Genomic DNA, 14,101 nt, shown 5'->3' with positions numbered 1-14,101 from the left:
TTTTTACTCATTTACACGTTAAATAATGTCCGAAAATACTCCTCAAAATCACTTTAATTTAAAAATGACGTCTTCAAATGTCTTGCTTTGTCCAAAGATGAAATGAATAATGATTTCAAACTGAGAAGAATCCTTTCAATGGAAAAACTGTTTTGATAATCGCGTAAACGTAAAAAATAGAAAAACTGATTTCATTGCTTTTTTGATTGATATCATATTAAACTGAGTATCTTTGGGTTTTTAAACCTGACAAAACAAGACATATTCTGACATCACTTACACTTTGGTAAATTGAGGATGGATATTTAAATCTGACTTTTTTTAGATGAAACGAAACATAGCAATCGATATTAAATCAAAAAGAATGAACTACAGCAGCAGTTTGCATGTATGGGTTCATCTGGACATCACCACCTCAGAACAGGACTTAATGATGATTTGATATTAACCCGAAGTGATATGATATTGATATGAACTCATGATGATACTGTTGGAGAGTCTTATTGACATGACTTTAGTATTAATCAGAAACGAGTTTTAGTTGAACTTGCACTAAGTATCAGCTGATCTTCAGGTTTTAATCTCAGCAGCAGTGAAGGAGAAGAAGTCCTGAACGAGACCCCTCCTCACTAACGAGCTCCTTTTAATTAGCCAACTAGCCTTAATGGATGCTGTGAGGAGGCGGAGGAGCAGCAGGGGGCGCCGCTCTGACCGCATGAAGCAACTGAGGTCGACGTGACCTCCAAACTCATGAAGGTTAAAGTTTGCTTACCTTTTAAAATAGTTCTTATTTATTTATTTTAAACACTTCAATTGTTGCACACAGACGTGTCCAAAGGGATATTTTTTTGAAGGAGAAGTCTGAGCTGCTGTTGCATCATGGGAGCTGGAGTTCATGTCAGCATCAGTGACCTATTTCTCACACACACACACACACACACACCAACACACACACACACACTCAGTCTCTGTCGTCGTGGTGACGGCGGCTCCTGTAGATCGGCACGTTGATGCTGTGGAACGCCGGGACCCAGCGGTTGTCATGGAGACCCACGTTGCAGCCCAGCATGTCCCTGCGGGCGCCATGGCAACACATCCAGTACCCGGGCCCGTACGGCAGCGCCTGGCAGTACGGTTTGTGATGCCAGCGGCACAACGACACGTCGCCGCGCACGTACCGTCTCTTGCACTGCTTGCAGGGGTCGTCACGGTAACGAGGGTCCGAAACCCAGAGCGAGTCGGCGGGCCGGACGCCGTAGTCCTCGATGATGAATCTGAAGTAGTTGCAGGAGCACTTGAGCGCGGTGAGGCTCTGCGTGGGCAGCAGACTGAAGATCTTCAGCAGGATGTGGTGCGGCAGAACGGCCAGAAAGGGCTGCGGCTCCAACAGCTGCTGCAGCCGCTGACGCATCAACAGGAAGTCCTGCGACGCAGAGGGGCGCCGCACCAGAGGAACCACGGCAACAGGCTCCTCCCCCTGATGCCTGTCTGCCTTCCTCCCCTCCTCCTCTTCTCTGATTGGCTGCCAGAGTCACAGGGAGCAGGAGGGGGGCTGAGCTCCAGGTCAAAAGACATTCTGTGGCGGCGAGGGGTCCGGGGCACTGAGGAAAGAGGGGGGCGGGACAAAAACAACAAACCGGGCTGAGGCTCCGCCCCCTCGGTGAGTGAGAGGGGAAGGGCTTCTGTCTGAGTGACAGTGACAGGGGTCAGTGTTTCTTCTACCACCTCCACCTCACCTGAGGGGGGCGGAGCTGCTGGTGTTTCTGGGCAGCTGATTGGCTCGCTGTCATCACTCTGAGCTCCCAGCAGTGATGAGGATGATGATGTCATCGCTGATGGAGATGATGGGCAGGTGCTCTGATCTGAGGCGGGGCTCTGATCTGAGGCAGCGAGCAGCACTCTTCCCACCGCCCTCCTCAGGCTGTTGCTCCTCGACAGATCGCCCTCCGTCCTTCTCTTCAGACACTCTGACTCCAGCTTGGCCACCATGTCCGACACCCTGACGCTCTCTGGCTCCTCCCCCCTGACCTCTGACCCCTCGGGAGGCAGAGCTCTGGACAGCGTGATTGAGGCGGAGCTCCTCTGGAGGGTCAGCAGAGGTTTGGAGTCGGGCTGCTGCTCGCTGGCTAACTGCTCCAGGAATGCCACCATTTCCACGACCGACACCTTCTGTTCCTCGTCCTCCGGCGGCGCCTCGTTTGCACACGGCCCGCCGCCTGAATGCAGCGTTGACACCGCTCTCAGTGGAGATGGACTGAGGACGTGTTGCTGTGTCTCCTGGTCTCCGGGCTTTGCGTCCTGCTGGAGGTTCTGGTTGTTCCCCGACCTGCGGCGCCTCTTAGCGTTACAGTTCTCCTCCCAGCTCCCCTTCGCCTTCACCCCTCGCAACATTCCCGACATCACCGCTGTGTTCGTGCAGACTTCAGGCGTCTGCTCCTGGTTTTCTGTGCCGCCGGTTGAGGTGCGTTCACTGCCTTCAGCGCCGTCCGTTTGCTCTTCGTCTGAAGCGAAGATGGCGATCTTTTCCCGGACGTGTCCAGGCTTGATGACGGTCCAGATGTCCAGCGGGGCGTCTGCTTCCTCCGTGGTGGTTTGGTAGAATCTGATCCCGTTGTTCTCGCACCCCGCCACGCTGCTGCTGATGTTGTTGTTGTTGATGATGGCGTTGCTGCAGCGCATGGTGTTGGTGGAGATGACGCTGAACGGGAGGCGGCTGATGTTGTTGGCATTGTTGCGACTGCAGGTCCTCATCAGCGCCCCCTGCTGGTTCACAAACAGGCTGCTCCGCTGCGATGTCTGAACCCCGGACGCATCCAAGCGCAACTCTGAGCGCATGAGCTTCGGATACGACTTCAGGTGCATGATGGTCCTGAAAGACAAGCAGGGAGAGGGCATCAGATGTTTAGATAAAATAACAATAAAAGACATTCAAACAAGACTTTATTGTCAACACCTAAATCGAACAAAACATGAAGTGAACAAACTGCACATTACGAATAAACCACATAGGGCACTTTAATAAATCCAAACAAGTTGAAGATATTTAAAAGTTATTGCAATAATCAGTGAAGTGTCTCCTGACAAACAGAAGAAGAATAAACAAAGATCAGCTCGGGCCTTTCAAGGACACATTTCTCTCTACGGCTAAAAACAAACACACTTCTTCAAATCATGTGATCACACTTATCCCTCCGTCTCTCTCCTTCATTATCGAGAGAGGATGCCTTATAAGCTCAGGTTCTTCAGATAGATACTAACTGAGTGTCTGCGCTGCGACATGCCGTTACACTCTGAGGTGTTTTTGAATAAAGCAGAAAGACGTGTTGTTCTTTGGTCGGAGCAGGAGTTAACACTAAACTCCTGGGAGGATTGATGAACGAGGCTTCAGGGCTCAGTGTCAGGGGCCCTCACCTACGACATGTCACTCAGAGAGACTCTTAGCTTTGTGAAAAAGATCACACAGGCAACTAAAACAAGTAAGAACAGAGACTCAACATGAATAAAAAGAGACCAAGAGAACTACAAACAGATGCAAAATGCAAAATGACTACAAAGAGGCAAGAAATGAAAAAAAAAAGGACACAAACAACAAAAACACTCAAAATAACAAATAAAAGACAAAAATGACTACTAAGATAAATACAACAACCACTTGAAATGACTACAAAAGAAACAAAACAGGTACCAAGAGACTCCAAATGAAACCACGAAGGGAATCATAAGCATAACAAGACACAAAATGACTGAAAAGAGACCACAAGATTCAAAACGATCCCAGAAGTAAAACAGAAATACCACAAAGACACTCAAAATGACTACAAAGAAACAGAAAAACACTAAATAGAAATACAAAAGACAAAGTCTGAGTCTGGCTCCTGTGTAGGAGAGGTGAGTCATTCATTCACGACTATCCTCCAGGGGGCGCTGTGTGAAACAGACTTTCTTAAACAGAGTTTTTGTAGGAAACGTTCTGCTGCATCTGCATAATTAAATATTCACTTACAGGTGTTTTCCTGAGCTTTAAACCAGACGTCACAGCCTTCATCAGCGCCATGCTCAGAGACAGAGAACTATTGACAACTCTGGAAAAAGATCTAAAATGAACCTAAAGTAAAATATAATTTCACCTGTTAGGTGTGTGAGCTTTGATTGACAGGTGTCTCAGCGAATCACAGCCTCTGTTTCGGACAGTTCCTTTCCTCGCCTTTACTCTGAATGTTTTCTGTGTTCTCTCCCAACCACATGTATAGACATGTGCAGGAACACACTTATTTTAACTAGAGGAACACACACACACACACACACACACACACACACACACACACACACACACACACACACACACACACACACACACACACACACACACACACACACACACACACACACACACACACACACACACACACACACACACACACACACACACACACACACACACACACACACACACACACACACACACACACACACACACACACACACACACACACACACACACACACACACACACACAGTTCTGCAGCATTACATCAGCTGCTCTCACTTTGGATGTGTTCCCACTAACACACCCAGTCTGAGCAAACCTGAATCTCTTCTGCAGAGCTGCCTCCTTAATATTGCCACAACTTATCTTAGTATAAAACACAACGTATTATTTCCCCCGCGTTACGGACCTTCCACAACTCGTCACAACTGGGACTTTCAGACTTTTACATTTGATGCGAATATAATCATTACAACAACCAAACCATTTGCTTGGTCCAAATTAAAATCCATATTGGCTCAGGTTGTTTTTAGTTACATATTTATAAACCAATGACAGAAAGTTCTGGCAGTCTGTGGTCAGAAACAGAAAAAGGAAAAACAACTACACAAAATAAAGCAGCTGCAGCACATGGAGATAAATAAATATAATTATTTAACCATTTACCAAGTCCAACATCTTTAAAAGGGACCCTATTCAGATGATGTTCAGGTGTATGTCAGTAAGCAGTGTCTCTACTTTAAAGAGTCCTCTCCTGCCAGTGGCGTGCACAGACATTTATAGGGGCAGGTGCTCAAGAGAAAAAAAAAGGGCACCTTCTGAGTCGTCGTGGCGGTCGCCCGCGCGCGAAGTTGTGCGCAAAAATTTGCCGGATAATGGCGGATTTTGTTAGTTTCTTTTTGGTTTTTGGTTACTTTATTTCGGTTTTAGGGTTAGGTTAGGGTTAGGTTATTTAATTCTTATTTTTGCCTGATTTTACTGATTTATTATCAAAAAATTAATTATTTTAACATTTATTTTTTATTATTCTAAATGATTTAGGGGGGTCCAATCTGAAGCTAGGGGGGGATGAAACCCCCCCCCCCCCGGGATTAACGCCCCTGGTGGAACCGACAGCTGCCTTAGTAGTGTGAGATTTATTAAAAGGCACATCTTGTATGTCGTAATTGCATATATATTTATTTCAATAACCATATGCTGTCTGATGCAGATGTTTATAATATTCAACAGGTTGGTTTCTGGTAAATTATTGTAAGAATTTGAATAAGCAACAACAGAACAAACAAAGATTGCAGTGCCACATTGTGCATGCATGCTTTAGTGTCTATGAAATAAATAACTGACTAAATAATGACTTGAGTGAGCATTGATTGATTGACTAAATACTTTATTAACAAGTGACTTTTAAGACCTTTTTAATACCTCAGAAATAAATAAAATGAAATGAAAAAATGGCATTACTGCATCGAAAGTAATCAACAAACTACTATAAAAACTAGTCAAACATTGGCCAAATTGTCAAATAATATAAGAAAGCCATCTACAAGCTCACAATGCCACGCAATGCGAGATCTGCTATTTTCAAAAGTGCACAACGAGACTAAATGGATGGATGCAAGAAAAGAAGAGAAGTTATAGTTTAGTTTGGCATCTGATTTAGGGGATTAAACAATACACTCGTATTTGTTACCTGGTGGTTACTTACTTGGTCGTCACTAGGGCACTTTTAATCGTGTTGCTGCGTGCTGCTGCACCACACACCCGCCGTGGCCCGTCTGACTGAGTGACTGACTGTCTGCTCTGCGCGCTGCGCGTTCACGTTGAGAGCAGGGAAGGGAGGGGCTGCAGCCAGTGCACGTACGGGAGTGCCGCGGGGCACGTGTGGGGATGTCTGACAAAATTACAACGCGCATTTGGGGTATTGTTGTATATATTGGAAGCTTTTAACCCAGAATTGATCGATGTTACCATGAGCCACATACAGTAAACTGTAAAAAAAAAAAAAAAAAAAAAAAAACTGTAAAAAACGAACTTTTGAAAGAGCACATTTCTGTCCAGAGGGCCTGACGGGCAGGTGCTCAAGCACTACCTAGAGTCTATGTTTGCACGTCCCTGTCTCCTGCTGATGTTCAGGTGTATATCAGTATGTATTGTCTCTACTTTAAAGAGTCCTCTCCTGCTGATGTTCAGGTGTATATCAGTATGTTGTGTCTCTACTTTAAAGAGTCCTCTCCTGCTGATGTTCAGGTGTATATCAGTATGTAGTGTCTCTACTTTAAAGAGTTATCTCCTGCTGATGCTCAGGTGTATATCAGTATGTAGTGTCTCTACTTTAAAGAGTCCTCTCCTGCTGATGTTCAGGTGTATATCAGTATGTAGTGTCTCTACTTTAAAGAGTCCTCTCCTGCTGATGTTCAGGTGTATATCAGTATGTAGTGTCTCTACTTTAAAGAGTCCTCTCCTGCTGATGTTCAGGTGTATATCAGTATGTAGTGTCTCTACTTTAAAGAGTCCTCTCCTGCTGATGTTCAGGTGTATATCAGTATGTAGTGTCTCTACTTTAAAGAGTCCTCTCTTGCTGATGTTCAGGTGTATATCAGTATGTAGTGTCTCTACTTTAAAGAGTCCTCTCCTGCTGATGTTCAGGTGTATATCAGTATGTAGTGTCTCTACTTTAAAGAGTCCTCTCCTGCTGATGTTCAGGTGTATATCAGTATGTAGTGTCTCTACTTTAAAGAGTCCTCTCCTGCTGATGTTCAGGTGTATATCAGTATGTAGTGTCTCTACTTTAAAGAGTCCTCTCCTGCTGATGTTCAGGTGTATCAGTATGTAGTGTCTCTACTTTAAAGAGTCCTCTCCTACTGATGTTCAGGTGTATATCAGTATGTAGTGTCTCTACTTTAAAGAGTCCTCTCCTGCTGATGTTCAGGTGTATATCAGTATGTAGTGTCTCTACTTTAAAGAGTCCTCTCCTGCTGATGTTCAGGTGTATATCAGTATGTAGTGTCTCTACATGTCTCCATGCTTAATGTTCAAAAAGCTCTCTATTGTTCTCTGTGCTGCAGCACCTCTTTTCACCCTCTGTCTGAAACCAGAGCCCAGTCTGCTCTGATTGGGTAGCTGGCCGGCTCTGTTGTGATTGGTCAACCGCTTAGAGATGTCCCGCCCCTTAGCCTATCACGTACAATGTGTTGTGTTTTCCGTGTTCACATTAGACATTTTAACATGTGAGATAAAGCAGATATCTCCTTTGACTTTATAATGATAGCTGTGTGTGACCTCTGACCTCTTTGTGTTTTATACAACAGAGTGCCTGGCTTTGATTAGCCTCTCTGACTTCAGGTTGTGTAATCCTAATTGTTTCCAGTTGCAGTGACGAGGGCTCGCCTGCAGCATCGTGCACGTTTTAAAACTCAATATCCTTCACATTTAAAAGTCGATACTCTATTAAAACTTCGGAGGTAAAAACAGAAAAGTGACATTTACCTTTGATTTCTTTGCAAATCCTTTCTGGTTTCTCTTTATACAAGTTACTTCCTTTAGGGTTTAATATATACTGTCAAAAACACAGCCTTTCTTTCCTGGTTGTTAAATTCTTCTTCTTCTTCTAAAAAAGTGAATAAACGAGAGTTATCCTGCTGCCTGAGTGGGTAGGAATCTGGCTTTATTTGCATGTTTTATACTATGTTACACAAGATCATATAACAAAGTCTGTGAAACATGTCGGGGCTGAATCCCGCTGCAGGTTTCTGCTGCAGTTTGGTGTTTAAAGGGGAGTTTCGAGGGGCTTCATGGAGGATTGTGTAACAGCAATGACTCACTTTTCATACCAAGACTCAGTTACATCATTAGTGACGTTATCCTACCAACTACAGACACACTGTGAGCTCCTCTCGCTGAGCTTTGGGTTCAAGCCTGTTCTTTTGCTTCAAATAGCAACACAAATGATAACAGGTAAGATGGGAACAGAATGCAATGGAGGGGCAGGGTGGAACATGTTAAAGCCATGGAGAGAACACAACAGAATGAGGGTTTAAAACAGACAGTGTGTTGAAAGACTGTTCTTATTATTACAAGTGATCCCAGAACATGGATTGATTGACTTTTTTCCTTCTGAAGCAAGAAAATCAAGTTGTGTATGTTTACCTTCAGACTGCGTGCTGATTGGCTGATGGGGATGGTGGGGGTGTGGTCCTGTTTTGAGTGACAGCTCCTCCGATTCTTCAGTTTCACATTTCTCAGACGTTTGTTGTTTCCTCCCAGACAGGAAACAGAAACAAACACCGTGTCTCTTCTGGCTCCTCCCCCTCAAGACTGGAACAAAACAAATAAAATACACCGACATTAGTTTAACAAATAGGGCTGCAACTTACATCTGGTTTTTAAAAACTGAAATAGTAAAAGCTGTCTCTCAAAGTTCATGAGACTCATCTTTAAATGTCTTGTTTTTCAGTCCAAAACCCCAAAGAAATTCTGTTTGTTATGACAACCAGAGAAAGGTAACATTTACACAATATCAAGGAGCCCTCCTGCAACATCATAACATTTCATTTAGCTGATGCTTTTTCCTAAAGCTACTTTCATTAAATGCACTCAACCATGAAGATACAAACTCAAAAAGGAAGAACCCAGCAGGCACATTAGCTCTGAATAATCCAAACCAGTGCAACGAACAGTTTCTTGTTCTTGTCCAAGCTGGAAAGCTAACAGGCGTGTACTGTAGTAGTACATGTGGAAGAATGACTCATGTACACAATCAGCTGTATACTATAACAACATGTGACTACATATTCTACCTTCCCTGTGACAATATTAGTCTCGAGCTCTGACGGTACTGCAGAAAAATAAATACTGACGTTTTCTGGAAAAACTTAGCACTAAGTTTCCGTTCTCTTAACATCCCAAGTGTTGGGACACAACAACAACAACAACAACAGCAGCAGCAGCAGCACATGGTCCAGCTGCTTCTATAGAGTGACACCCAGCAGCTGCTGTCAGATCTGCTTACAGGGAGACAGAGAGAGTGTGTGTGTGAGGGTGATAGAATGTGTGTGTGTGTGTGTGTGTGTGTGTGTGTCAGTCGGTGTGAACCAATCAGCTTCCAGAACGCTCTCCTCGTGTCTATATAAGGCCTCAGGTGGTCAATAAGCCAGCGCAGACACACTGTGTTCAGACCATCACCTACTCATGACTCTGTGGGTGTGTTGCTACTGGTTACCGGATAAAAGAGTTCACACACACTTTCCAGCACATTTGTATCCTCCTCAGTACTTCTCCCTACACTGATAGGTCAATGCATGCTATCAATAACATGCAGTACAACCAGGAGCTTCTTAAGCTTAGGAATTTAAAAACTTCTATTTGAAATCATAGTACATTCATACAGTGTTTTTCCAGTTTTTGCAAACCCTCAAAGCACTTCTACATAAACAAGTCATCATTCTCCCAACATGACGTTTATAGACACTGGCTGCCGTACAAGTTGCGACCTGCTCAGGAAGACTACACACACTCACACCAATCTAGGGTTCAATATCTTGTCCACAATTTACAATAAGTCTAAATCAACCAAGAACCCAGAACAGCAAGAATCCTGAAGCACCATTGAACCATTTCATATTGAAGATACACATTTTAAATTAGGGTTTTAAAAAAGGGGACATTTAGCTTTAAAGAGCCGACTAAATTGAATTGACGTGCCTTCAGGAGTCATTATCCTTCAGATCAAACCGACATGAGACGCCGCCAGTATTAAGTTAAGTATTTTTTGGAGAGGTTTAAAAGGGAATGTTTTATGTTGTTATTCAAGGACAGTTCAATACACTGTAAATGAGTCAGCTGTACTATCTTCTAGCTCTTGGTGGTAAAAGCTTCTTAGGTTTATCTCCACATGACAAACGGCCAAGACAGATAACACCGTTAATTTCCAACCCTTTTCCCGACACACACACACACACACCCTGACAGCGTTCTGTTGTTTTCCCAGCATGCCTTGTGGTTGAGGCAGTGGAGGGTGTGGTCGTCTGGCTGAACAGGCCGAAACAAGTATTCCTCACTCACAGAAAGCTGTAAAAAACAGTCACATGACTCAGACAGCTGATCCAGTTAAAACCAGAATCGTCCAAATCAGAGAGGTGGAGAAACACCCAATCTTACATTTCCCAAAATGCACCTGGATAGAAGTTTTTTTTAATCCGAGACTCCCTTAAACAGACACTTAGACTATGAAGGTTTCTCATTTCTCTAATTCCCCTCCTCGACTCCTATCCTCGACTCCTATCCTCGTGTCTTAGTCCCGCCCACAGGAGATGCGAGCGGAGGACTGAGGAGGGGAACCGAGGAGAGAGTAGGGGAAGCAGCAGGCGGTTAGAGAAATGAGAACTCCTCTCCTCTGAGCGGTCATTTTAAAGAGACGTCCATTAATGATGACAGGAGGCACGGCAGCACTCTGTCGCTGAAATGGGGAAAGGAAATTACGGGCCAAAAGTTTTATTTACAAGTATTAAAAGTAAGCATTGGACACCAAACCAAGTGAGAGCTGTCTGTCCGCCGCATCTACGCTAGGGCTGCACGATTTGGGGAAATAATCTAATTGCGATTGTTCTGACAGATATTGCGATATTTGTTTTTAAGCGACCCAACGGCAGTTTATTGTAAAATTCGGCCATATCTCCGGCTAGGAAGGTCGCATCAACGTGCTCCCGTCTCTAGCACCCCCACAGCCCGAGCTACGAGTGAAAGAACTAAACTTACATGAAACTTCCGTTGGGTTGCTTTAAAGTCAAGCTTCAGTTTAAGATTCACCCTGTGATAGAAACATGTGATGGAGCATTACTAACCTGACTCAGGTTAAAGCTCCATTGGAAGCCATTTGGAAAGGGCAGGCACTTTCAAAAATACTTGGCAGGTGATTGGATCAATCTGTCTATCACCTTCTATCATGGGCCACTTCTGATTGGTTAACAATGGATGGTGCATGTGGAGCACAGCACTTCTGATTGGTGTGGATGACTGACACACAAGAATATATTAATTTTTTTATTTAAAAATTGCCACACACACACACACACACACACACACACACACACACACACACACACACACACACACACACACACACACACACACACACACACACACACACACACACACACACACACACACACACACACACACACACACACACACACACACACACACACACACACACACACTAAATGGCCTTGCCTTTTTACATGCAAACAACACATTTACCTTTAAATGTTGTTTTTATTACATTTAAGTTACTCAGAGGGAACTAAAGGAATAAACATGTCGGAAATGAATGAAAACAACTCAAGAGACAAGAAGCTCGCATTTAGGAAGCTATGCATTTTCAAATGTTTGGTTGTATTTTTTGAGTTCACACATTTAGCAGCGGTTGTTCTTTGGGTGAACAATGTGTTTTAAAAGATGGTTAGAGAGCTGGTGAGTGGTCACAGGAAGTAGTTCAAAGTGCAGCTACAGAGACTTACAGGAACACGCTGCTGATTAGAGATCAATGAAACAAGGAGTCTGCAACAGGAAGTGATCAGAAAATACAGCAGGAATAAAACCCAGTTGCAATAAAAGGTGTGCTTTGTAAGATAAGGCCAGAATTCAACATAATAAAATAATGTATGAACAGAGCGTGAAGAAGTTACAGCTTTAACGCTATTTTACGTGGTCTATGTTTTGTGTTTAGGCGTGTGCTGGTGGGTGTTTTCTCCCCATAGTTAAAGATAGCATATCACAAGTCCACAATAACTCTGCACAGTTGTGTGAATGAAGCGCCCAGAGAGAGAGAGAGAGAGAGAGAGTGTCTCAATCTTCGAGGAAATGGCTGGAAAGTTGTACGCACATTTCCAGTGGTAGTCAAGCTTGAAATACTTTAACATAACTTTTACCTGTATTTGTTTTAAAAATGGAAATGGAAATGATCACTCCCTAAATACAAAAGAGAGGCAATATGTTATACCAATGTTCCAGCTAGAAGAGTAATACAGTATTTACAAAATAGAAAGCTGCTGCGTCTCCCTCTCATACTCACTGGATAAAAGTAAGAAGAAAACATGGAGCCCGTATTTTTCTGATTTGTAAGAGAGTACATTTCCCAGTCATTCGTGATTTTGGTGGTTTATCAACATAAGGCGTGGAGGAAGTGCTGCTGGTGCCTTTTATTGTTTGTTGACATGGTTTTGTACTGACTGCCTTATATATTTCTTAGCTGAACAATGAAACATAATTTGTGAAATGGCCTTATGGACTGGGTCAATATCCGAATTACAGTATTAGCGAAACATTCGGTAAAAGGCAGAATATGTACAAATATAACAGAAACCAACTTTTAACAAACAAACTGTAACACTCACAATGTGACAAACACACTGTAGCCTATACTGTAACAAACAAACAAACAACCACCCTGAAAACAAACAAACACACACTGTAACAAACAACCAGCCTGACAGAAACAAACTGTGACACACAGCCTGTAACAGACAACTAGACTGCAAAAAGTACACACACACACACACACACACACACACACACACACCAACTGTAACAAACTATAACAACTAGCATGTAATGTAACAGACAGACTGTCACAAACAACTAGCATATAACAGACTGACTGTCACAAACAACTAGCCTGTAAAAGACTGACTGTCACAAACAACCAGCCTGTAAAAGACTGTCACAAACAGATTGTAACAAACAGAAATCTGTCTCAACACACAGAAAACCAGCCTGTCACAGCCAACCTTTACAAACAGTCAGCAATAATCACTCAAACACAGCCTGTGAGAGAAAAAACAATCAACAGACACAACCCAGCAGCCAGCCTGTAACCAGAGCTTGACTTCCGAGACAAGTCGACAAACTTTGCTAGCCACAGCGCTAACTAGCATGCTACTAGCCGTTGCCGTCTGAAACCATGACACACCTGGCTAACTAGCTAGCCACTGCGGCTAACTAACTTATAAGTGCGAACAAGGTAAAAAAAACGCATCGTCATTAAATAAAAAAGGATTTTACAGTAAACGTGAGTGTGCTGATGCTGTTAGCTTTAGCACCAGAAGCTAACAGCCAGAGAAGAGGCCGAGGGTCAGACTAACCTGGAGGAGGAAATGTCTCGGTGAAAACCTGCTGGCAGCGACGGGAACTGATTATCTCCTCTTTTCCCAGTCCGACCCGTTAATGTCAAACACCCCGTCTTTCGGTGTCCTGAGTTAGCTGTTGATACAATTAGTTTAGTACACGTCAAATCACGGTTTAAAACGAAGCAGCCGAACCTGTCTGCTGCTCTGAGCTAACTAACTACTGACGTGACGTGACGTCCAGCTGGAGCCATGCGTCATGACGTAGGAAGCTTGGCAAAGATCGTCTCCGCCAATGAGGGGGTCTCCGTACTGATACTTCATCCGGAAGATTTAGCATTTTAAAGGAATCAGAGTTACTTTATTTGTTCGGCAACGGGGAAATGCAGAGGTGGGAGAAGAACTCAGATAATATACTTGAGTAAAAGTAGAAGTACTATGATCTTGTACTTTTAAAAGTCCTTCAATCAAAATGTTACTCAAGTAAGTTCAATGCTAAAGTATCAGCATCAATGTTAAAGTAACGACAGTAAAAAAAGTCATTGTGCAGATTGGTCAATTTCAGAATAATAGATATGATATGTTTTATAATGATTGATCATGAAAGTGTTCTCAAAGCTGGTAAAGGTGCAGCTAGTTTGAATGACTTTGTATACTGCAGGGTAAGTTTTGAATTTACTCCAGGTGGAACTAAAGTCTGATTTAACACTTGATT

General features: G+C 43.5%; 1 protein-coding gene across 1 annotated transcript; it reads right to left on the bottom strand.

Annotated features, from left to right (window-relative positions):
* Positions 1 to 6: 6 nt before the first annotated feature.
* On the bottom strand, positions 7 to 13,651 carry fbxo34 (F-box protein 34). The gene is given in 4 exon segments (XM_079696163.1): positions 7 to 1,447; positions 1,450 to 2,869; positions 8,414 to 8,581; positions 13,405 to 13,651. Coding segments are annotated over 2 exon segments (1,899 nt in total). The 5' UTR covers positions 2,863 to 2,869; positions 8,414 to 8,581; positions 13,405 to 13,651; the 3' UTR covers positions 7 to 961.
* Between the last annotated feature and the right edge of the window lie 450 nt (positions 13,652 to 14,101).

This window comes from Notothenia rossii, assembly GCF_949606895.1.
Source record: "Notothenia rossii genome assembly, contig: scaffold_61, whole genome shotgun sequence".
Lineage (NCBI taxonomy): Eukaryota > Metazoa > Chordata > Actinopteri > Perciformes > Nototheniidae > Notothenia > Notothenia rossii.
The sequence above is the reverse complement of the archived record's forward strand: the minus strand, read 5'-3'. Positions and strand labels throughout refer to the sequence as shown.